At 37.3% G+C, this 26,832-nt stretch overlaps 1 protein-coding gene across 1 annotated transcript in view; it reads right to left on the reverse strand.

Annotated features, from left to right (window-relative positions):
- Positions 1–19,857, reverse strand: part of LOC308658162 (C-type lectin domain family 4 member A-like) — a 54,558-nt gene extending 34,701 nt beyond the window's left edge. Inside the window, exons 1-6 of the mRNA XM_081310779.1 lie at positions 19,545–19,857; positions 18,271–18,387; positions 12,567–12,677; positions 10,420–10,571; positions 8,430–8,545; positions 7,296–7,440 (exon numbers count right to left, since the gene is read on the reverse strand). Of these exons, the coding sequence (XP_081166905.1) occupies positions 7,296–7,440; positions 8,430–8,545; positions 10,420–10,571; positions 12,567–12,677; positions 18,271–18,387; positions 19,545–19,626 (723 nt within the window). The 5' untranslated portion in view covers positions 19,627–19,857. The remainder of the gene's footprint in view (positions 1–7,295; positions 7,441–8,429; positions 8,546–10,419; positions 10,572–12,566; positions 12,678–18,270; positions 18,388–19,544) is intronic.
- Between the last annotated feature and the right edge of the window lie 6,975 nt (positions 19,858–26,832).

Consider the following 26,832-nt stretch of genomic DNA (forward strand, 5'->3'; position numbering starts at 1 on the left):
AAAAAAGAGAAAAGAAAAAAAGAAAAAAAACTAATAAATGCAGTCTTAGAGTTTGATTAACTTCTCTTCCAGTAGGTGGCGCTGTGCCCACCAGGCCAAGTTTCTCCTGTCAATACGCGGGAACCAATCACTGTGCAGCAGCTCCTCCCAGACTGGGCGAGTCTCCAATCCTGAGTGCCTAGGGCCTCCTCTTGTGTCTAGTCACTTCCCACTTTTCCTCTAGCCAGGCCCCTCTCACGGGTGCCGCTCACCACAATACTGGCTACACGCCAGGTCTGCTGCTCCCGGGAGCCCTGTTTTCATGAATGACTGGGCACACTCTTTCAGTTTGCCATTCCCTCAGACCCTAAGTTTGTAGAGCTTAGGGCTGAGAATCCTCAGCAAATTTTACTTGCCCTCCGGTAGCCACGCCCCCGGTAGCTGGTGCAACAGACCTCAGCTGTCAGCCCTGGTGGGAGCGGTAGTTCTGCGCCGCGGGTCCCGCGCCACCTCTGATTCCCTCGGGCTGGCTATCGCGCTCACGGGAGAGCTGGGAGGGGCCCTTACGGGAGAACTGGGAGGGGCCCTTAAGGTTTCCCCGATGTGTGGAGAGGGAAGGCTAGGGAATTACACACCTGTAGCCGCAGGTTTCAATGAAGTTATCTCCTCCGCCGCAGTCTGATGACGTCAGTTCTCTGCTATGGTGGTGTCTCTTGCAAATGGCGACAGTTTGTTTCCCTTTGCCAGGCAACCAATGCAACGGGTGGGTCCTTACTGTCTCTCCCAAGCCCCGTTTCAAACCTGTGGCCACTACCTATGAAGGCTCAGTAGGCATTTACCTCAGTAGGATCAGAAGGGCTGACCAGTTGTTTCAGCCAGATGGATTAGTGCTGAGTCACAGCTGTTTGTCTGCAGGAAGCAGGCGAATGGGAGCTTGAATTCAGCCGATCCAGGCTCAGTGTTTGTTCTGAGAGGCCCAGACTGTTCACCCCAGATCCACATCAGCTCAGCATTGCCTAGAGATCCTGAGCAAACAGATTTAGGTTGTTTACGACTCCCTATGCCTGCACAGCTGAAGAGGTCAGAGACTTGATCTCTCTGCTCCCGCTGCCATGTTAGAGAGAGAGGAACCTATTTTCTTTCAGTGTTTGAAATATGTTGTTCCAGTATCTTCTAGCTTTCAGTGTCTGTGTTGAAAGATCAGCTGTTATCCTGATTGGTTTACCCCTAAATGTAATCTGCTTCCTTTCTCTTGTAGCTTTTAAAATTCTCTCTTTATTCTGTATGTTGGGTATCTTCATTATAATGTGTCTAGGTGTGGATCTCTTATGATTTTGCACATTCAGCGTCCTGTAGGCTTCTAGGATTTGGGATTCTGTTTCATTCTTCAAGTCTAGGAAGTTTTCTTGTATTATTTCGTTGAACAGATTGCTCATTTCTTTGGTTTGGACCTCTATACTTTCCTGTATCCCAATAACTCTTAAGTTTGGTCTCTTTATGTTATCCCATATTTCTTGGATGTTCTGCTCATGGTTTCTTAACAGTCTCGCTGAGCTGTCTATGTTCTTTTCAAGTTGAAATACTTTGTCTTCATTGTCTGATGTTCTATCTTCTAAGTGTTCTACTCTGCTGGTAGTATTCTCATTTGAGTTTTTAAGTTGGTTTATTGCTTCCTGCATTTCTAGGATTTCTGTTTGTTTTTTATAACCTCTATCTCCGAGTATAGGTGATCTTTTGCTTCTTGGATTTGTTTATGTAATTCATTGTTGAAGTGATCTTTCATTGTCTGATTTTGCTGTTTAATGTCTCCCTTGAGACTCCAGATCATCTGAAGCATGTATATCCTGAATTCTTTATCTGAGATTCCATCTGCTGCAGATATTACCTCTTCTAAAGTTGAGTTGACCATTATTGCTTGTGGTCCTTTCTTTCCTTGTCTTTTCATACTGCTCGAGTTTCTTTCTGCTTTGTGAAACTGTTGTGTTATTGAATTTTCCCCCTATATATTTATATTGCTCTTGTATAGTTGCAAAGTCTCCCTTTTGTGGAGAAAGACAATGTTAACAGTTCTCAATATCAATAGTACATCATATAAGCACACGTTATCCTTATTACTACATTTATAGCTAGACTCTATGTCTACAAATGTTTGTTTCAATTATCGTTTACAAATATAGTCATTAGTTTCATGAAAGGCATACCATTTCTGGTAGCTTGAAGAAAACTGAATTTCAGGAGTAGGATGTTATGTTTATGGGGAAAGGAGTGAGGGTATGGGGTTAATCTAACTTAGTAACTTTGGAAAGCTCTAACCAATAGATGGTAATTTATGGAAGAATGTATAGATTCAAATTCCTATCTGTATTCATAAGATTACCCTACTTATGAATAGTAAAATTTAGGGGGTTGCAAGTGGGATAGAGGGAGTAAGAGGAAGGAAAACAAATAACAAGGAAAGGAAGAGAAAAAAGAGAGCGGGAAAAAGAAAATATGAGAAAAAAGAAAGGAAATAAAAAGGGGGGAGGGAGGTGGGGCATATGCAATTCCTCTATAGTATATTATCTGGTGATTCAGTTGTTAAAGACCTTTTTTGTGCACAAGTTTTGGTTTCACATATGTTGAGGTTGCGAGGACCTGAGGGGGAAGGGTAGAGGACACTGAGTGGATGGCTGAAAAAAGAGAGTGAAGAGAGTAAAAGAAATAAAAAGAAATGTCTCTCAGAACTCTGTTTTCATTTCTTCCAGTTGGTGGCGTTGTCTATTCCTAGCTTGAGTCTCTGGGTTCAGGGTGGTGGTGGTAGTCAGTGTGAGAGGACTTGAGCTTCCACCTGTGGCCTCTCTACTCTTATTCTCTGAGATGTAAACCAGGTGCCTGATCCACTGCAGAGCCGCACTGGTAGCCACGCCAACCGGTTGGTGGGTTTTAAGGGTTGGTGGGATTTTCCATGATGAGTTCCATCAGTTTTTCTCATAAGGTGTTTGATGAGGTGGGGGTGTGGGGGAAACCTTATGTTTGCCAAGAGCTAGGTTGGGTGACTGCACAGGCAGGCAGCAGGGCCCCTCCTCCAGTTGGAGTGGTCTGTCTACCGCACCGGCAGGAGGCTGGGCTCCTCCAACTGGGGAGGTCTGTCTACCGTGTTGGTGGGCCGCTGAGCCCCTTCTCCGAGTCCCGCGGTCTGCCTACCATGCAGGCACAGGCTGCAGCTGGGCCCCTCCTCCAATTGGGGTGGTCTGTCTACCGTGCTGGGCCGTTGGGCCCTTTCTCCAGGTTACCTGGTCTGCCTACCGTGCAGGCACAGGCAGCGGCTGGGCCCCTCCTCCAATTGGGGTTGTCTGTCTCCTAGGCCGGCGGGCCGCTGGGCCCCTTCTCCAGATTGCATGGTCTGCCTACCTACCATGCAGGTGCAGGCGGCGGCTCGATAATTAACTTCTTATAAAGAGAAAATGTTTATTTTGGCTCACAATTTAATGGTTCCAGTCCACAATCAGGCAGATCCATTGCTTTGAGGGTGCTGGTGGGGTTTCCAGAGGACATGGTAGTGAGAGTGCCACTGCTCATTCTACATGGCTAGGAAGCAAATGAGGAAGAGAGCTAGAAAAAATTTTTGAGGTCTGGGGTTTTGGATCAGTGGTAGAGCTCTTGCCTACCATGTATGAGGCACAGGGTTCAATGCTCAGTTCCACATAACAATAAATAAAATAAAGGTATTGTGTCCATCTACAACTAAAAAAATTGTTTTAAATTTAACAAAAGGATGTTGACAGTTTTTACATAAAGAACTGATCAATGTTTGAGGAGACAGATAAGTTTAACTTGATTTAAACACTAAATTATACATACATATATTGAAACATTACATAGAACCCCATAATATGCATAATTTGGTGATGTATGTATCAATTTGACATAAGTCTAGTCTAAGTTTTTAAAATGAAAATTTCTACTTATTTCATCTTTTATGGAACTTTTGATTGTGGCTTTATGAAGCCGATAAATAATACCCTTCTCTTCCCTTGTCCCTACCCAAATAGATGCATGCATATTACAGACATCACAGCATGAACTTCATTATTGACAAAAGCTATAATGTAGGATTTGGCTAAAATTTCCAAATTCAATAAATTTTCTTACTTGTTACCTTGTATGACATTTACCCAGACAAAGATAGACAACTCTTTACCACTCCTGCTGAGACATTCATTTTCTCTTTCAATCAATACTTATTAAGTAACAACCTGGGGACACATACTGTGTTATCCCTGAGGACTCAACAGTGAACAAATCAAAGTCACTAAACTCAAGGAGTTTACATTATTTAATTGATAGGGAGGAAAAAATTTTAAAATTAGACACCAAAGCACACATATAACTGACAAATCCACAACATTGTCAATTCCAAATGCTGGCAAGGAAATAGGAACACTGTGATTCATGGCTGGTCAAATGTAAAATGTAAGCCACTTTGGAAGACAGTTGTTAGTCTTAATCCCCAAGTCAACAAGAGTGTTCCTAAGTGTTAACACAAAAAAATTGAAAAGACGTAGACACAAAAACCCAAACAAGAGGCCAAATAAAAACTTCATTCCTAAGTGCAAACATTAGAAGCAATCAACATATACTTCAATGGATGAATAAACTGTGGTAGAATATTTTCTGCAATAAAAAGAAATGTCAACATGCTGTAAAATAAAATGGAGGAATCTTAAGTGCACATTACTAACTGTAAGAAGACATCAGAAATATCTGTGTAGGACCCAACTTATGACAATCTGTAAAGACAAAAGCATAAAAATCAGTAAATTCCAGGAGTTGTCAGGAAGAAAAAGATAGTAACTGAAACAGAAAAATTTTAGGACAGTAATACTATTCTCTATAATACTGTGGTGTAAATACAATCCATTCCTGCACACATTTCTAAGAAAAATAAATGCAGCATTACACAAAAAGGTATGTAAAAGAAGACGCTTTATTCACAATAGATAAGATATAGAAATAATTCAAAGCTTACCCAACAGCAAATCAGATAATCAGATCATGTTATGATGAAACATAATTCCATAAAAAAATTGAATCTACCAATGAAAAAATACAAAAACTTCAGAGAATCACAAACATATTGAGATAAAGAAAGTAAAAAAAGGCAAACTTTGTTTTCTGTTTTATATGGAATTTGAAAAGCAGAAATCAGAACATTGCATTCATAAGGTTAGGACTGGAAATATTGGGCAATGATAGAGATCTTTACTGTAGACAATCATGGTGGTTACAGGTTTGCATGCACTTGACAAAATCATGGAACTATACTCAGAAACTGTGTGCCTTTTACTTACGTGAACTATCGCTCAATAAAATGTAGCCACTAAAAGTAATGTATTTTCTTAAATCCATCAGGACTCAGTCTGACAAATAATTAGAAATTTATTAGTCTTCACAATAAAATTTCACAGTAGGCTATGCTGTAAAAATAGTCGATTCAGTGATCCACAAAGAACTTAAATAACCAGGTCTTTCCCACGGCTCTACTCTGCCATCCATGGTGTTTTCTATTATTTGAAGGCTACTTCCCCTCGTAGTTACAGAATGACTGTCAGTTGTGAACAGGACCTTTCATGTTCATTAGGAGAGGGAGATTCACTCCTTGATTCCTCTGAGAAGAGGAAGAAGCAATTTCTTAGCAGGACTAATAATTCATGGTATTCCTAAACCAACTACTAGTATGATTGTGTTGTTGACTTGGATTAATCCATATTCACTCACGCACCCCAAGTCACAGGAGCTTCAAGAAGGAAAGTGTGACTTTAAACAATATTGAAATATTGTTTTTGAGGAAGAAGGGATGAATAGATGCAAACATGAACCACAGTCCTCAAAGCTGATTCCTCATTTTAAAAATTCCATTTAAAACATTTTTAACTTCTCCAGAGCCCTTCATTCAAAATATTATGACACAATATTTCATCAAACCTTTACACTGAACAATTGCTTTAACACAGCCTAACTGTGCCTCATTATTTCTTCTGTCCTTGAATCATTGAGCTCATCCCCAGTAACTGTGCACTACTGATGATTTCCATGTAGGCAAATAAGGAATTACTAATCTGTTTTACTCAACTTTTTTGCTACTGTGACCAAAATACCTGACAAAAAACAATTTTAGAGGAGGAAAAGTTCATCTGGGGCTCATGCTTTCAAAGGTCTCAGTCCACAGATGGCCAGCTCCCATTGCTCTAGGCCTGAAGTGAAGTAGACCATCAGAGGAGAAAGGTGTAGAGGAGGAAAGTGGCTCAGGACATTCCCAACAGGAAGCAGAGAGAAAACAACAGAACTCCTCCCACCATAAGAAAATACAAAACTCAAAGGCACACCCTCAGTAACTCACCTCTTTCATCCACACCCTACATGCCTACAGTTACCATTTATTTAGTCCCTATCAGGGGATTAGTGCACTGACTGGGTGAAGGCTCTCACAGCCCAATCATTTCAACTCTAAGCTTTCTTTCACTGTAACACACATGAGCTTTTGGGAGTTACCTCATACCTAAACTAAAACATAATTCATGTTTCAGAATTAAAATCATCTGAATAAAATTTACATCCAAAGGGCTCTGGAGGGTTGTCAGTTGTCAGCAGATCTCCACCCTCAGAGAAATCAGCCAGCTTCAACATTAACATTTCTACAAAATGCTTGTCTCGTGAAATGATTCTCCCCAGTACTGAACAGTGTACCCAAAACCTTAGTGGCTTAAAACCATAACTAGTGTATTACTTCTTACAATCCTTTTCAATGATTAGCACTCAGTAGGATGGTTTCTGATTCTATATCACTCTTTAAACACAAACCTCACATAAAACCTGTTCACATACATTGATGTAAAGATGCTCTAGAGAAAAATAAGTAAAAGACACTGAAACACACTCATACAACACAAGGTAGAGTGAAGAGAAGAGTTCCAGCACTGGATAGACACGGGATAAAATATTTCACTCCTGTTCAATTACTCTCTTTGCTGAGGTAGTCAAAAGCATATTGAGTAGAATGTGTCTTTTGAAAATTCTGTACCATCATTATGGAACAGAAATAATATGGAGTAAACTCTTTGTACATGAAGTAAAAGTTCCCCACAATTATTGTATTAGGTGCTCTGTAGGAAGTAAACTGATAAATTCCATTTGCAACACTAACATTTCCTCAAAAGTGGAATAATTGACCACATACCTAAAAGTCTATGGAATGTCTTTCATAAAGAAGAACTTACGAGCTAGCTCTAGATAAGGAATGCAAATCCAAAAACATGTCCATGAAAAGTGTTGATTCATAAGTAGATCTTCATCATTTCACAAACTGATCGTTGATGATTTTTACAAGATATGTCATTCCAGCCCCATTGCAATGATGTAGAAGGATGATTTACTATTACACAATGCTCTTCACTATGACTTGGCTCACCTGGATGCCAGAATCTGAAACAGAGAAAAACGATGAAGTTATTCTTCCAAGACTGCTTTGAAAGGGGTTAGAGTCAGTTATGGAGCCAGAAGCTGGGGTGGAACTTTGTAGAAGTCAGGGTCAGATATGCCCAGACCAACCTTCCCAAATTCTCATGCAGTTTCTCCTCCACCAACACCTCTGGCATTTATCTTGAAAACTGTGCCCTCGTCACTCATATTTTCTCATACCTTATTGCACTAAGCATTTGACCAAAAGTTACCCACGGGCTCTCCTCTAAACATAGGCCCTGTTGCCAGGAGACTGTCAATCCATGGGGATTTCTTATATGATGAAGAGAAGTCACCATGGTCCCATGATTCAAAATAGGGGTTTTTTCCCTTTTTAATGGGATGATTTTGAAGTCTGAAGAACTAGTTAAATCTCTAGATCTTCTACTTATTTCCATTTTCTAGGTCAAATAATTTAATTTCTTAAATTCTCAGTTTGCCCATCTAAAAGCTGGACCAGAGTAACAGCACTATATATTTCACAAAGAAGATATAAGGATCAAAAGTGGAAGTATACTAATGTATTTAAATGCCTTTAAAGATTACATAAATATGAGATATTGTAATAGTATCCAAATGTAGGATTTTTGCTTTATGAGAAATATTAAATCACAATAATCCATAATGATCTTGAAAAACATGAATTTTTATTACAGAGAATAAATAGTGTTTTTAAAAGCAAAGTAGAATCCACCTGGTTCTAAAGACTATTGTTGGGTGACTTTAGGTGAACTATCTATATTCTCCAAACTCAATTTCCTCAGTTCTATAATAGGAAAAATAATGTGTGCCTCCTAGGGTTCTGTGATAATTTCATGAGGTAATAAAATTGATTAACTGTTTGTGCAACAGGACAAGAGTGAGCTGATTTAGTTTCAGAACTGATGCTGGAACACTCTAAACTTCCTGCATGACCCAGGACCCAGGATTCCTTTATCTAATTCTCTACTCACGTGGCACTTTGGTTGTATGGGGTCTCATCAACCCATTGCCAGTGTCCTTGACCCTCTGGATCTGATAGCCCCACAAAATAAGCAGCAGTTTTGTCCATATTCTGAGTGAGGAAATCCTAAAGGAAAAGAAGTCATAGGCTTTATATACTCAGCTTGAACTGAGGTGTTTTTGTTTTTTTTAATTTGCCAAATCATGCCAGGTACTGGTATTAATAAAACAGAATGAAGTCCACTCCCGTGTGTAAATATAATTTGCCAATAAAAATATTTTTAAAATAATTTTGGTGATTTATTTATTCTTATTTCAATTGTAAAATCTATCAGATAACATGATAGTTTGATACATATACACAGTGCATAATGATCAAATTGGCATAGTTAACATTTCCATCTTTACATTTTTTTTAAGATTTTACTAACAACTAATAATTATATATATTTAAAGCTAAGTGCGATTTTTCAGCTGAACTCTTTTTTTTAAATATTTATTTTTTAGTTACAGGTGGACACAATGTCTTTATTTTATACTTATGTGGTGCTGAGGATGGAACCCAGTGCTTCACGAATGCTAGGCGAGTGCTCTACCTCTGAGCCACAATCCCAGCCCCTCAGAAATGAAAACACACAGAAATGAAAACAAAAGGAGACGGTTCAGGAATAACCAGATGGGGACTTCAGAACTTCAGATCTTTGAGCACAACAGGATCAAAGACATCATCTGTAAGCCTTAATTTTATTAAATATGGAAGCAATTCCTATCTACAATCACAATGAATTCCATCTCAAATTCACTTTCCCTCTTTTCTTCTTTTTAATTAATTTTTATGCTTTATATATAATAATGGAATGCATTACAATTCTTATTACACATACAGAGCACAATTTTTCATATCTCTGGTTGAATACAATGCATATTCACACCAATTTGTGTCTTCATACCTGTACTTTGGATAATAATGATCACCACATTCCACCATCATTAATGACCCCATGCCTCCTCCCTTCCCCTCCCACCCCTCTGCCCTATCTAGAGTTTGTATATTCCTCCCAGCCTCTCCCTCCCTACCCCACTATGAATCAGCTTCCTTATATCAAAGAAAATATTCAGCATTTGGTTTTTTGGGATTAGCTAACTTCACTTACCATTATCTTCTCTTAACTCCATCCATTTACCTGCAAATGTCATGATTCTATTCTCTTTTATTGCTGAGTAATATTCCATTGTGGAGCCTAGCTTCCATCACAGAACCACCCCTTCTGACCAACAGACTACCATGGGAGGTAAAGCCCAGTGACCCAGATCCACCCACACTTTCCCTCTTTTTTTTCACTGAAAGAACATTCTTCAAAGTTGTGCATAAGAAAATTCTTACAAATTGAATCAAATTCCTTTCATAACATCATGACTTTTTTTTTGGTACCCAAAATTAAAACCGGGAGTGCTTAACTATTGAGCCACATCCCTACCCTTTCTTATATTTCAATTAGGAACAGGGTCTTGCTAAATTGCCTTGCTACATTGCGGAGGATTGCTTTGAACTTGAGATCCTCCTGCCTCAGTCTCTCAAGCCCCAGGGATTACAAGCATGCACCACAACACCCAGCATTTCACAAATTCTTAAACTTTCATTCCTGATTGCTGATTGTGAGTCTCTTGATTTAACTTTGCCCATTCAAATTAATTCTCCTTTCTGTTAAGCAGTTGATAATTTAAAAAACAGTTATATATTGAAATAGCAACTGCTGTTGTAAGCAGAAACATTTTCCTCCTTTCAGAAGACCCCCAGGTCTTACATGTTGAATGCCACAATTTCCTTGGGGGTAGGTTAGTTACACTGAAGAAGGTACAAGGTGTGGAATGTGAAGACTGAGACAGCCTCTCCTGTCTGTCTTATGGAAAGTCTTCTGTCACAGCATCAATATCCCTTCTTAGCAAAGACATGTACAAAAGTCAGACAGGCTCATGACTCCACTGTCTCTTAGAAAGTACCTGCTCTTCCTTGCTGTTGATCACCACCAGGTGAGCCTCCATTCTAGAGCAGTTCCCCTGACTGGCATTCCAAGATTTTGCATCAGTAGAAAAAAAGTAGCAACTGGAACTAAATGACTTCCAATTCTCTGGGCAACAGGTCCAGACTTTTCCTTTATTGACAAGAAGGACAAATAGTTACGTTATATGAAAATGTATTTTTTAAATGTGTGTTATTAAATTTACAAACCTAGGGAAACAGCATGAAAGCTGCAGCTCCCATATTCACCCAGATATAACAAGGAGACCCCTTTCCTCAGGTGCCAAGGAGCCAAGTTGCCTCCACTAGGCAGTAATGTGTCAGGGACCCTTTCTTGTGCTGGAGTGGTATCAGAGAAAAAAAAACAGCTAAAATATAATGTTTAAATAAAACCCTGACTCCAAAACCTCAAAATAAAAATATATTAGTTTCAACAGAAAAAAATTAATCATACCAAGGATCAGGTAGTTTTCAAATTTAGTAAAAAATGATAATCACTAGACACACACACAAAAAAAAAAAACAGATAACCAAAGTGTTAGAATTATCTGACAATTATTTTAAAGCAACCATAATAAAAACTCTTCAAGAAGAAGATACAATCTTGAAACAAAGGAAAAGCCCTAAGCAACTCAGTGAGTCCCTGTCTCAAAATTAAAAATAAAAAGGACTGGAATGTGGCTCAGTGGTTTAGCCCCCTGGGATCAACCCAGTAAACCACCGCCCCCCCCCAAAAAAAAAAAACAAATGAAGGAAAAAATAGACTCAACAAAAAAACGGAAGATGTAAAAAATGGATATTTTATTATTGAAAAATATAATAACCTTTTAAAAGCTTAGCAGACTTCCTTTGGCCTCCACCTGTCACTCCTTCCTGAATCTTTAGCCTGCAAGTTACCCAGATCAAATGTTGGACTTATCAAGCCCCCAAGATTGCATGAGCCAAGTTCTTAAGATAAATATCCATAAGAAATAAATAAATAAGAAAAAATCCATATTCATATTGCTTCTGTTCTTCTGGAGAGCACTAACATAACACTCTATCCTAAGGAACAGAAAGCATGACTCCTCCACCATAAATAAAGTATTATCTACACATAGCAACCTCCTGGTGAACTCTATAGTCTGGAAATAAGAGAAGGAATACATTTACAATGGAGAAACCTGACAAACACTACCTGGGGTAATCAACTTTGGCATCAACAATCAAAAATCACTTTGATAATACAAACAATTAAAATGATGTGATGAAAATAGCATTTTACATCTGTGAGCCTCCTCCCAAATACAAATAATCCCCATATAATCATTAGGAAAACTTCAACTTTTAATAAGGGACAACCAATAATATATAGAACAATGTTTCCCAAAATTGTTAAGAGTCATCAAAAACAAGGAAGGTCTGAAAAACTATCACAGCAAAGAGGAACCTAAAGAGAGATGACAACTAAATATAATATGGGGAACTGCATGGGACTCCAGTTTAGAAAAAGTACAATAGTTGAAAATTTAGAAAATCAAGAACTTTTGGGTAGAAAGGTGGCTCAGTGATAAAGACTTGCCTAGCATGTGTGAAATCCTAAGATTAATTCCTAGTACCAAAGGGAAAAAAACATGAATTTAGTGATTAAAAACATCAATATTGATTCATTTGTCATAACAAATGTCCTTATTTAGGTTAATAATAATGGGCACTGTGTGTGAAAGGGGGGATTAAAATAGAATCTTTTAATACTATCTGCTCAATTTTTCTGTAAATATAAAGATGTTTTAAAATAGCCTATTTTAATATAAAATAATCACATAATCACATTCACAATAATATATTCATCATCATTTTTATCAAATTGTTATAACTAACATAGAGAAAAAGAGTAGCCTTGCACAGAAACCTCAGAAAGAAGCACCAGCTGAAGAAATGCAATAGCAATATATCCTTTTATACAATCAAGCGTTGCCTAGAAAACTTTAAATGTATAAAAATTTCAGGTGTTATGATGTGTACACTTGTAACTTAGAATGATCATGAGACTCCTCTTCTTGGTGTGCTCTACCTAGAAATCATAAATACTGATTTGGGATCCTTAATACTACAGTCAGCAACTGAACTCTAGGCACATTAAATTTACCTTCCATGGTTGAATTGTTTCTTACACACTTTAAGTTTGTGTGAATTGAGGTCTTCATAGAAATTTTATAGTTCTTTTCTTCAAGTAGCTGAGAATATTTGTTAAAGAAAACTGGAAAATAGAATAAAAACCAATCATTTTCCTGGTAGCATTAGGTCATTGCTCTTTTATTAAAGATTTTTTTTTTAGTTGCAGATGGACACAATACCTCTATTTACCTTATTTATTTTTATGTGGTGCTGAGGATCGAACCCAGTGCTTCAAACATGCAAAGCAAGTGCTCTACCACTGAGCCACAGCCCCAACCCAGGTCACTGCTCTTTACTGTTGCTTTCTTGCATTTAACACAGAAACAAAATCTACACATGTCTTATTACCTAATTGTACACAACCTGACAGGAAAACTTTCCCCATGACCCCACAGTCAACAGGCCTAATCCTACTGTTTTTTAAATGTTAGGTAGCTCCAGGAATAGCTAAAAGATGAGGAGTTAGAGAGGACATGACAGTTCTATCATAATGGGATCTAAAGGAACTTATCCACAGTCTCCTTCAATACTTAACATAAGATGCAAATGAAGGCCAAATCTGTAGGAAGGGAGTGGAGGTCAAATAAATGCATTTGAGAATTTACACACAATAGCCTTAAAGATAAGAACCATATGACCATCTCAATAGACACAGAAAAAGCATTTGACAAAATACAGCACCCCTTCATGTTCAAAACACTAGAAAAACTAGGGATAACAGGAACATTTCTCAACATTGTAAAGGCTATCTACGCTAAGCTCCAGACCAATATCATTCTAAATGGAGAAAAATGAAAGCATTCCCTCTAAAAACTGGAACAAGACAGAGATTCCCTCTTTTACCACTTCTATTTAACATAGTTCTTGAAACACAGGCCAGAGCAATTAGACAGATGAAAAAAAAATAAAGGGATACACATAGGAAAAGAAGAACTCAAATTAGCACTATTTACCAATGATATGATTCTATACCTAGAAGACCAAAAAAAATTCCACCAGAAAACTTCTAGAACTAGTAAATAAATTAAGCAAATTAGTAGGATACAAAATCAACACCCATAAATCAAAAGCATTTCTGTATATCAGTGACAAATCCTCCGAAAGGGAAATTAGGAAAACTACCCCATTTACAATAGCCTCAAAAAAAAATAAATACTTGGGAATCAATCTAACAAAAGAAGTGAAAGACCTCTACAATGAAAACTACAGAATGCTAAATATCAAAATTAAAGAAGAACTTAGAAGATAAAATCTCCCTTGTTCTTGGATAGGCAGAATTAATATTGTCAAAATGACCATACTACCAAAAGCACTATACAGATTTAATGCAATTCCAATCATAATACCAATGGCATTCCTCACAGAAATAAAAAAAAAGGCAGTCATGAAATTCATCTGGAAAAATAAGAGTCCCAGGATAGCTAGAGCAATCCTTCGCAAGAAGAATGAAGCAGGTAGCATCACTATGCCAGATCTTAAACTATACTACAGAGCAATAATAACAAAAACAGCATGGTATTGGCACCAAAACAGACTGGTAGACCAATGGTACAGAACAGAGGACACAGAGACTAACCCACATAATTACAGTTATCTTATATTAAACAAAGGCACCAAAAACATACATTGAAGAAAAGATAGCCTCTTCAACAAATGGTGCTGGGAAAACTAGAAATCCATATGCAACAAAACGAAATTAGACCCCTATCTCTCACCATGCACAAAACTCAACTCAAAGTGGATCAAGGAACTAGGAATTAAGCCAGAGACCCTGTATCTAGTGGAAGAAATAGTAGGCCCAAATCTACATCATATCAGATTAGGCCTTTACTTCCTTAACAAGACTCCGATAGTGCAAGAATTAAAATCAAGAATTAATAAATGGGATGGATTCAAACTAAAAAGCTTCTTCTCAGCAAAAGAAACAATCAGTCAGGGGAATAGAGAGCCTACAGCTTGAGAGCAAATTTTTACCATTTGAACATCAGATAGAGCACTAATCTCTAGGGTATATAGAGAACTCAAAAGGCTAAACATCAAAAAAAAAACCAAATAACCCAATCAATAAATGAGCCAAGGAATTGAACAGATATTTCTCAGAAAAGGATATATAATCAATCAACAAATATATGAAAAAAATGTTCAACATCTCTAGCAATTAGAGAAATGCAAATCAAAACTACCCTAAGATTTCATCTCACTCCAGTCAGAATGGCAGCTATTAAGAATGCAAACAACAATAAGTGTTGGCGAGGATGTGGGGAAAAAGACACACTCATACACTGCTGGTGGGACTGCAAAATGGTGCAGCCAATATGGAAAGCAGTATGGAGATTCCTTGGAAAACTGGGAATGGAACCACCTTTTAACCCAGCTATCCCACTCCTAGGCCTATACACACAAGACTTAAAAACAGGGACACAGCCACATCAATGTTTATAGCAGCACAATTCACAATGACTAAACTGTGGAATCAACCTAGATGCCCATCAGTAGTTGAATGGATAAAGAAAATGTGGTATATATACACAATGGAATATTACTCAGCAATGAAAGAAAATAAAATCATGGCATTTTCAGGTATATGGATGGATTGGAGAATATAATGCTAAGTGAAATAAGCCAATTCCAAAAAACCAAATGCCGAATGTTTTCTCTGATATAAGGAGGGTGATACACAGAGGGTTGGGAGGAGGCACATGGGAAGATTGGACAAACTCTGGATAGGGCAAAGGTGAAGGTAGAGGAGGGAGGGGGAAACGGGTTAAAAAAAAAGATGGTGGAATGAGATACACATCACTACCCTAAGTATGTGTATGAAGAAGACACGAATGGTGTGAATATACTTTGTAAATAAGCAGAGACATGAAAAATTGTGCTCTCTATATATATAATATGAATAGTAATGCATTATGCTGACATATATAACAAATTAGAATAAAAAAATTTAAAAACAACATATCATACAGAACAATGGAAAAAAATAGAGTCAAGAAATTTAAAAAATTAAAAAATTTTTTTCATAGCCTGGGACTTTAGGAGAAGGAGGAATTTGCTAATTCTAAGCAGTTCTGGCTTACCTTAAAGAATAGAAAAATGTTTTTTAGAAACCTCAAGATTAATCAAGAGGATGTTATTCTCTTCCTCTTCTGTCCTTTAACTCTCTCCATCACCACTGATTCTAACTCCTAAGTGCACATGTCTCTCTCAAATTAAAACTCACCTCATTACTAGAAGTTGAATTTTTTCTTTCCCCCTAACCCTGTTTTTTCCTTGACCCACCTCATTCTGGCTTTGGCTTTTCCCATTTCACTACACCCATCCTTGAAATGGATCATCGGTAACATCCTAGGACCTCTTATTAGTCATCTTCCCAATGGACTCACAATTCTTCACATTTCTCTCTCTCCTTAAGTTTTTGGGACAGTGTTCTTTCCTGTTTCTGCCTCATATTTCTTACTGCTGCTTCTTCTACTCTTTTATAAGCTCCTCTTCTTTCATCTACCTATTAAAATATAGTGTTCTCCAGAGTTTCATCCCTGTCCCTACTTCTCATACTAAGTTTTCTTTCAGAGTGATATCATACTTTCCCTAGTGTTACCAGCTGCCTGAATGTGAATAACTTCCAAAACTCAAAACTCACTCCTGAAATGCAGATGTTCCTCCTACTAAATAATTACATTTGAGGTTCAGCTCAATGTGTTCAAAACTTAAATCATCATCTTCCAACCAAACATGCTACTCATCCTATGTTGTCTACCTTTTTTTGAATGACTTTATTATTGGTGAGTTTAATAGGTCAGAATATTAGAGTCATACTTAACTTCTCTGGGTCCCTTAATCACCAGATCTAAATATGCATCAAGTCTTCCTTGATTATATCTTCTCTATCATTCAAAACTACCTCCTCTTCTCTTTCTTCACTAACAGTTTCCTTGGATCAGGCTCTCAATGTGCCTCAACAAGATTATCCATTGGCCTTCTAACTTCTTTTTCTAACACCAACTTTGTGCTCATAAACCCATTGTCACAGCTTTGTAAAAACAAACTTTCCATAATTTTTCCATATCAACTCCTTGCTCAGAATTTTTCAATGGCTTACCATGACTGTGACACACTGAATAAAGGGCCCCAAAGTTCCATACTCCCTATATTCATACCCATTTGCCCTGTGAATTTACAGCTTCTCCAATCAAGACATGGAGTCTGTTTCTCCACTACTTGAATATGAGCTGCCTTAAAGACTCCATTTATCCAATAGAATGTGCAAAAAAAACTGTGCTAGTTCCAAATTGAGACTTCAACATGCTTGGCTTCCTTTCACCCTCAGTCTTGGAAGTCGGTAAGTGGTCATGTGAACAAACCCAGGCTAGCCTGATAAATGACGACAGAAATGTGGTGAAATTGCCCCTGTCATTCCACTTGACATCCTCTTCCTCCTTCTATGACTAGTACCTGACATAGTATGCATGAGTGAGTTCAGCTAGGACAGAGGAAACTCCCAACTGAAACCAATATAAACTGCCAAGCCCCAGAAGTGGGAGCTAAATATATAGCTCTTTTAATCCACTAAATTTTAGATTAATTTACTTTGTAAAATAATATTTAGGGGGAAAAAATCCAAATTCTTTATAATGGTACACAATACTTCATAATCTGTATCCTGTTCATGTCTGCCCCTAATAACTTCATTTCAAAGTTCTTCAAGTAGCACTCTATGTTCCAGTCATGTATGCTTATATTTCTCCAAATATATAATATGTCTATACCATTCTTGATATATACAGTTCTAGATGGCACCTCTTGCAGGAAGCTTACCTCAGCCTCCTGAGCTCACTTCTTACCTACAGAACACTTCCCATGCAATGTTGCAAACACTAGTTCTTCTTTTTTTGGAGGTCTCAGTATGTTGCCCAAGCAGGCCTCAGCATCTTGAGTAGTTGGAATTACTATAAGTATGTGCCCCTGCACCCAGCAAGCACTGGTTCATTTGACTATTCAGTTTCTTGAGGACAGAATTTGTGACTCTTTCTAGACTCTCTAACATTGTGCTTAGCAAATAGTACAAGGCCATTACCACTTATTGAATAACCAAATTAATGAATAAAATATATATCCAAAAGTATGCTGAGTTTATGACTTAAAATTTTGATTAATTCTGAAAGCCAAGATACGCAAAAATCTATTTGCTAATTTGGCTTTTACATCTCACACAATCTTGGTGAGAACAGAAATAATTAGAAGATAATGTATTGGAGAACTCTTCTGGAATATTTTTTCCCATCCCCTTCTTGTCCATTACATACCCCAAAATGTAAGTGTCAGTGAAGTCAAACAGGACTAGCTTTATAAGTGCTACTAAGGAAACATTCTGCCCTCACAGAGAGCCTAATACAGAGATGATGCCTCAAAGATTTTACTCTATTACACCAACATGTTTACCCACATATATTCTTCAAATTCTCTAATGAGAATGGATTCCATTATTTTTATAGGAGAGTAACTAAATCCTAAAAAAGAGCAAAATTTCCAATAGATACAACTGAATTTTATCTCCCTAGAGAAATTTTCTTTTTTAACTATCTGGATAAATACATTGTTAAATGTCAGTTTCTAAGAAAATCTTCGTTTTATGCAAGGCAGATATTTATTATTGATTGAATTGCTATACTTACTGATAAAAGCAACAAAGAATAAGATTGCCAACAGCAGGAAAAGTATCAGCAGTGATCCAAGAAGCAGCTTAGGAAAAGCGGGATTACTTTTGAGAGGAGTGGTGTTCTCTTTGGGAGCTGAAGAAGAAACCAAATAATTTTTATTAATAATAAATTCTGTCCTTGTTTCCTCTTCCTCATCTTCTTCTCCTTTTCTATGTGTGACACACAATTACTAATAGTATAAGATTGTAAATAATTTAAAAATAGGAATAGGAATGAAACAATGATGATCACTGTAGAAATTTTATAACATATATGAAAGTACTAATTCCTACCATTGAGAATAACTGTTCTTAATATTTTAATATACATTCTTTCAGCCAGTTTTTTAAAATATTTTTAGTTGTAGTTGGACACAATACATTTATTTTATTTTATGTGGTGCTGAGGATTGAACCCAGGGCCCCACATGTACTAGGCAAGTGCTCTACCACTGAGCCACAACCCCCAGCCCCTCAATCAGTTTTTAAAATGTATATTCATATGTGCATTTTTGCCCAATTGACATATCATCAATCTTGATTTGTTAACTACCATTTTCTTTAACATTGCATCATGAATATTTTTTCAAATCTCCCTATTTCTTCATTTATTGTGGTTGCACAGTATTTCATTGTATATTTAAATAATCTTCCAGATTGCCTCCAACTTTACTTTAAAAATATGTGCTGCAGCAGATAAATCTTTAAAAACTATTCACATTTTTAGGAGAAGATCAGTCTTTCTTGTTGCCATCTCATAGTTAGAAACCATTTTCAGGTCTAGGAATGAAGCGCAGTAGGAGAGCACTTGCCCACCATTTATGAGAGCCTCAGCACTGGGTGATTTCAGTTTGGTGGGGGAAAAAAAAAAAAAAAAAATATATATATATATATATATATATATATATATATATATACACACATACATACATACACATAATATATACATACAAATATACTCCTACACACATGGCTGTATATGTCTATGTGGAAGAAATATACAATAAAATACAAACACTTGTCCTAAATGGTTCCAGTAAGGAAAGTATCATAAATCTTTTCTTTGCCACTTTACAACTCCTCAACCTCTTAATGCTTATCTACAGGCAACAAAATATCAGGGACTCTAGGGTTTCCCAGACACAACCACTCACAGAACAACAACTAACATCACCTATGCCTTGCTTATAAACCTTCCCTTCCTCCTTCACCACATCACTAACTCTGATCACCAGAAAATGATTTTTTTACCTGCAGGAGAATCTGAATTGGTACCTGAGGACTTCGGTTCATTTTTGAACCTCACTTCAGCATAAGTGATTTCCGAAGCCATACTGTGAAGAGCCCTTCTGCTTTCTTCAGAAAATCTGTGTCATCCCTTCCTTAAAACATCTTATACATGAGATCCAAACATGGTGGTCGACTGTTCTTTCTCTCAACTGGATGAGAGCAGAAGCAATAAATAGACAAATACCCCTGAGACTGTCTCATGAGAATTCAAACCACAGCATGAAACCACTCATTCCACAGAGAGAGGTGCAATCGCCAGGACCAGCACCATGAGAGTTAGTCTTTAAACATACTAAATACAGCTAAGCAGATGTATCAAAAGCAAGAACTCAAAAGGCAAGGGCAAGAAATAGGAAGGAAAGGAAAAGGGGAAATGAGAAATTTAGAGAAGTCTTTCCTAAGAACTGTGCTCTTATCAGCAAAAAATAATATTTGTGTTCCACATTCACCCAGCCAACTAACTAAGCAAACACTTGTTCATATTGCATTCACCTCCTCATTTCTGGCTGATCAGGTGGCTTCTTGAAACCACATTCTAAGATGATCACTGACACAAATATCAGATGACAGCCTCCCCACATTCAAGAGTCAGCTTCCTTTAGTATGATGGGGAAGACAAAGTTTAAATCCTATTCCTTCTGAAGAGGCTCCTCTGTGCTTTCCCTTGATGTTAATAATTATCTCCATTGCTGAGAGCCATTGCCAAGTAGGAATGACGCATCAAAATTTCCTTGCCAGCGTACCCCATGTTGCTTAGAGGAAGGACTCGTGGAAATGGACTTGCCTTGGACATTCGCTGTGACATTGCATGTATGCTTGAGTAAGGTGACCTTGCTCAAGGACCAGGGTGGATCCGGGTTTAGGGCATTCCCGGTTTAGGACAATCTGGGTTTAGGGCAGTTCCAGATTTAAGGTTATTCCTGCTGGTAATAGGGCGTATCCTGCTGCCTGAGTTCCCGTTGAGTTCTCACGGGATTCAGAGAGTATTTTTGGGAGACAGAGCCCAGTGGTGGTATGGAATTTGGCGGCAGAACTTGCATTTCCCGAGAACGTGTTTGTAGAGGGCCGGTGTGAGTTTGGGAATAAAGAATTGCTGTTTGAATCTACAAGGCTGTGAGTGGCTTGTGATTCAGTGCCCAGCCAGACTGCGGCACTCCATCATGAATCTCTATTCATTTTGCTACTGGTCACTGCCAGAACTCCTGAAAGCATCTGTCTTTATTAGGTGGTAGAAAAGGAGGCATATTTTATTCCACACTTCTCTTTCTCTTTATTCTCCACATACACCAACAAACAGCTCTAGGAGGTACATAGGAATATTTTGAACAGTTGGGATAATGGCATGGAATTATATGTGAAGGATAAACTTCAACCTAGTGCTAATTTTTTTTTCCAAAAGCCAAGAGGAAAACACACCAAAAACTAAAAGTTTCATATGGGAACTTTCCACAAAATTATCTCAATTCATGCCCACATTCTTTGCTCTCAGCTTTTCCCAGATGATTCCCCTTCTTTTAGTCTCTCCTACCTAAATTCTCCTCCTCAGCATAATATAGATCTTTATATTTATTTCTGTGTCTAAATATATTGAAAACCATGAGTTCACACTAATAACTCCAATTCCAATCCAATGTCCCAGGTTTCAGTTTAGTAAGAAACCTATTGTCCTTTAACTTTGACTTATTCATTTATTTGATTAATCTTCCAGATGTTACTAATCTCCCACTATTGGTACCAGCCCTCTTCTACTAAAACATCCTTCTCTTCCTGGTTGAGCTCTGATTCCCCAGGCCTAAACCCTGTCCCCAGCACTGATGTTCTCCTCACTCTTCTTGGATATTCCTGAACAGGGCCAGCTAACACCCTCCCGAGTGCACAGACTCCTCACCTTGTTGAGGTTCTAAAACCCTGAGCTGAGCCATCACTCCACAGGAAAACCTCCTTTACTCTGTTTGTGCTCTGATTCTTGATGCTAATTTCCTAGCCATAACTTAGCCTCCCTGAGGCTCCAACAGCCCACACGAGGTTACCTCCATGGGTAGAAGCCCTCCTTACCCTAAGGCTCTGTCTCCCACTCTGATGTATCCTACCATACAGACAACCTCCTTATCCTGCTCAGTTGCTGAAACTCACATCAAGTCTACCTACTTCATAGAGAGTTCTCTCATCCTACTTGGGATTTGACATTCCATAACAGGTCCTCCATCACCAGCAAGGATGCCTTTCTTTCACCATATATGAAAAGTAACTCAGCCAGGCATGGTGGTACAGGCCTGTAATCCCAGTCACTCAGGAGGATGAGGCAGAAGGATTGCAAGTTAGAGGCCAACCTCAGTAATTTAGCAAAGCTCTAAGCAACTTAGTGAGATCCTGTCTCAAAATAAAAAAAAATTAAAAGGTTGGAGATTTGGTTCAATTCCCATTACCAATAAAGTAACACAAAATGGATCAAAGACTTAAATATAAGACCAGAAAACTATGAAACTCAAAGAAGAAACAACATTTCAGGGCATCAGTATGGGCAATGATATTTTTTCTTTTTCTTTTTTGGCCAAGCCAGGTATTAAACCCAGCAGTGCTCTGCCACGGAGCCATATCTTCAGTCCTTTTTATTTTTATTTTGACAAAAGGTATCCCAAAGTTGCCCAGGCTGGCCTCAAACTTGCAATCCTCTTGTCTCAGCCTCCTGAGTAGCTGGGATTACAGGTGTGTACCATCATGCCTGGAGAAAAAGAAAGAGAGAGAGAGAGAGAGAGAGAGAGGAAGCAAGGAAGAAAGAAAGGGAGGGAGGGAGAGAGAAAGAGAGAAAGGAAGTAAGGAAGAAAGAAAGGGAGGGAGGGAGAGAAAAGAAAAAAGGAAAGAAGGAAGAAGAAGAGGAGAAATATATATATATTTATACATACATACACACACACACACATGAAAATATAAGGAACTCAAGAAACTCAACAACAAAAACATAAATCATCCAAAAATAATTAGTAAATGATCTCAAAAGACATTTCTTAAAAAATGCACAAATGGTTGACAGGTATATGAAAATAGGCTTAACATCACTAACCATCAGGGAAATGAAAATAAACACCACTATGATATATAATTTCACCAAAATTAGATGAGTTATTATCAAAAAAAACAAAAGAAGAAGAAGGATGTGGAGGAGGAAAAGGAAAAAAGGATGAGGAGGGGAGGAGAAGGGGAGGAGGAGAGGAGGAGGCATGTGGGAAGAATAGGAAGAAGAAATGCTGTGAGGATGCAGAGAAAAGGGAAGTCTTATACACTGCTGGTAAGAATAAGAATTAGTGCAACCATTATGTTAACAATATGAAATCTACTCAATAAATTAAAAGTGGATCCACCATATGATACAACTACCCTACTTCTGGATATAGATAGATAGATAGATAGATAGATAGATAGATAGATAGATAGATAGATAGATATAGATAGATAGTTAGATAGATATCTTCAAAAAAATGAAATCAGCATACCAAAGAGTTACCTCCAGTCATATTTACTGCTGCACTGTTCACAATGGCCATGATATTGAACCAACTGAGGTGTTCAACAATGGATGAATGGATTCTTTTAAATGTGCTTATATACACAAATATTATTCAGCCATATAAAAGAATGAAAATCAATAATTTTCAGCAACATGGATGGAACTGGAGGACATTGCATTGAGTAACATAAGTCATACACAGAAAGACATAGACTGCAACCTCTTGCTTGTATGTAGTAGCTAAAAAGTTGATCTCCTAGAAATAGAGGTTTAATAATAGTTTCCAGAGTCTTGGAAATATGTGAAGGTGAGAGGGATGGAGAGATGATGGTTAAGGAGTTCAGGATACAAGGATAGAAGGAATAACTTCTCAGGCTCTATAGCACAGTAGGATGACTAGGGTTGATCAAAATTCATGAAGTGTTTCCAAATAGCTAGTAAAGGAAATTTTGAATGTTCCCAGAACAAGGAAACAATAAATGTTTCAGGAGATAGATATGCCAATTACAATGATCCAATTATTGCATGTTGTACATGTGTATTGAAGCATCATATTCTTCCACATAAAAGTGTTGTCAATTAAATATACATTTTTAAGAGAGAGAGAGTTTTTTAATATTTATTTTTTAGTTGTCGGTGGACACAACATCTTTATTTTATTTTTATGTGGTGCTGAGGATCAAACCCAGCGCCCCGCACATGCCAGACGAGCGCACTGCCACTTGAGCCATATCCCCAGCCCTAAGTATACATTTTTTAAATCCGTAAGTAAAACTTGACAAAATCCTGGTTGTACAGAACAGTTATGATGAAAATGTTGAGGACAACTGAGGCAATTTTTAGTATAGACAAGGTGTACAAAATATTAGAAAATGATAGTTAAGTTTAAAAATTTTTGTGGTGGAATGACAGTTTTAAAATATGAGTACTTAAGTATTTAGAGGTAAAATGTTATATATAAAACTTATTCTCAAATCATCCAGCAGGTACTATATATAGAGATATATATTCAAATGTTCACAATTGTTAAACATAAATGATGGTTATATGAACATTAATTATACCATTCATTCAACTTCTGTTTGAAAATATTCATGATAAAAAATTGAGGGGAGAGCTAGGGCTGTAGCTCAGTGGCAGAGCACTTGGTTTACACATGTGAATCACTGGGTTCGACCCTCAGCACCACATAAAAATAAACAAATAAAATAAAGGTATTCTGTCCATCTACAACTACAAAAAAAATTTTTTTAAAGAGTCAAAATTAAAAAAAAAAAAAAAGTGAGGAGAAAATCCCAGGCCACTGTCTACAGGTTTGAGTACAAACTTGTACGACCTATGATGAGAAGAATTCTCCTAGCCAATAATTTAATTTAAAAATTTATCTAAATCAGATAATAACACCCCGCAAAAAAAGCACAGAAATACTCATGCAAAACAAATAGAATAAGATTTCCCAGGAGGACACTAAAAATTTTGAAAACACATGCCAATTCAATCAGTCCTAAAGAGATAATCCACATGGGCAAATGAGAGAAATTAGAAGAATATGAAAATTACTGTAAAGCAAGTGATGTTTTAAATGATTAAAGACCAAAAAATGTAAACCAGAAAAAAATCAAAAAAAGGAATACTTGAAAAATAATTAATCAGGTCCTTGGCCCATTTGTTGATTGGGTTATTTGTTATCTTATTGCCTAATTTTTTGAGTTCTTTGTATACTCTGGATATTAGGGCTCTATCTGAAGTGTGAGGAGTAAAAATTTGTTCCCAGGATGTAGGCTCCCTATTTACCTCTCTTATTGTTTCTCTTGCTGAGAAAAAACTTTTTAGTTTAAGTAAGTCCCATTTGTTGATTCTTGTTATTAAATCTTGTGCTATGGGTGTCCTATTAAGGAATTTGGAGCCCAACCCCACAATATGTAGATCGGAGCCAACTTTTTCTTCTATCAGACGCAGAGTCTCTGATTTGATATCAAGCTCCTTGATCCATTTTGAGTTAACTTTTGTGCATGGCGAGAGAAAGGGATTCAGTTTCATTTTGTTGCATATGGATTTCCAGTTTTCCCAACACCATTTGTTGAAGATGCTATCCTTCCTCCATTGCATGCTTTTAGCCCCTTTATCAAATATAAGATAGTTGTAACTTTGTGGATTAGTCCCTGTGTCCTCTATTCTATACCATTGGTCCACCTGCCTGTTTTGGTACCAGTACCATGCTGTTTTTGTCACTATTGCTCTGTAATATAGTTTGAAATCTGGTATCGCTATACCGCCTGATTCACACTTCCTGCTTAGAATTGCTTTTGCTATTCTGGGTCTTTTATTTTTCCATATGAATTTCATGATTGCTTTATCTATTTCTACAAGAAATGCCGTTGGGATTTTGATTGGCATTGCATTAAACCTATAGAGAACTTTTGGTAATATCACCATTTTGATGATGTTAGTTCTGCCTATCCATGAACAGGGTATATTTTTCCATCTTCTAAGATCTTCTTCTACTTCTCTCTTTAGGGTTCTGTAGTTTTCATTGTATAAATCTTTCACCTCTTTTGTTAGGTTGATTCCCAAGTATTTTATTTTTTTTTTTGAGGATATTGTGAATGGAGTGTTTTTCCTCATTTCCGTTTCAGAAGTTTTGTCGCTGATATACAGAAATGCCTTTGATTTATGCGTGTTGATTTTATATCCTGCCACTTTGCTGAATTCATTTATTAGTTCTAGTAGTTTCTTTGTAGACCCTTTTGGGTCTTCTAGGTACAGAATCATGTAAAATTGTGGATGTGTAACCGACGTGATTCTGCAATCTGCATTTGGGGTAAAATTGGGGGTTCATAACCCACTTCAATCTAATGTATGAAATATGATATGTCAAGAGCTTTGTAATGTTGTGAACAACCAATTAAAAAAAAGAAAAATAAATAAATAAATAAATAAAAAGAACAATACAGACATAATAAATACTGGAGAGGATGTGGAAAAAAAAAAAGAAAAAATGTTCTATATGTGTAATAAGAATTGTGATGCATTCCAGTGTCATGTGTTTTAAAAATAAAACAAAGAAACAAAAACAAAAAAATAATAATAATAATAATTAATCAACTTTTATAAATAGCCAATGAAACTAGAACTCACCAACGAGAAGAGCTGGAAAAGGGAGAAAAGGGAAGGAAAAGAACAAAGAACAGAATTTACAGTAAGAGATTTCATAATAAATTATGAGGAAAAATAGTATGACATTGTTAAATACAAAAATAGACCAGCAGAATAAAATAGAGTTCAGAAATATATCAATATACTCATGGGAATTTTATATCAATATACTCAAAAGAATTGCTTAAGACACTCGGAAAAATGAGAAATTATACCCCATTTGATTCAAATGTATGATATTTCAAGATCATTGTATTGTCATGAACAACTAATAAAAAAAAAAAGAATTGCTTAAGAAATAGTGTTAGTCGTAGGTTTCCCAGAGAGCAGCTAGGGTGAGCCTGCCTGTCTCTGTGGGCTTTAGCACTTTCAGAGGCTGTGACCAGCCAGGACCCAGGGCTCCTCCCCAGCTCCCTGCAGAAATAGTAACATTGGACAAGCAAGAACTGGCTTTGAGTCACTTACAGTCTGTTTTTCCTGCAGAGAGGGAGAGGGGGAGGGAAGGAAAGAAAAAGAAATAGTGTGAAGGTCTCTAATACCAGTGACTCGGGAGGCTGAGTCAGGAGAATCTCAAGTTCAAGACCAGTC

The sequence above is a fragment of the Spermophilus citellus genome (genome assembly GCF_964194105.1).
Source record: "Spermophilus citellus genome assembly, chromosome: 10".
NCBI lineage: Eukaryota > Metazoa > Chordata > Mammalia > Rodentia > Sciuridae > Spermophilus > Spermophilus citellus.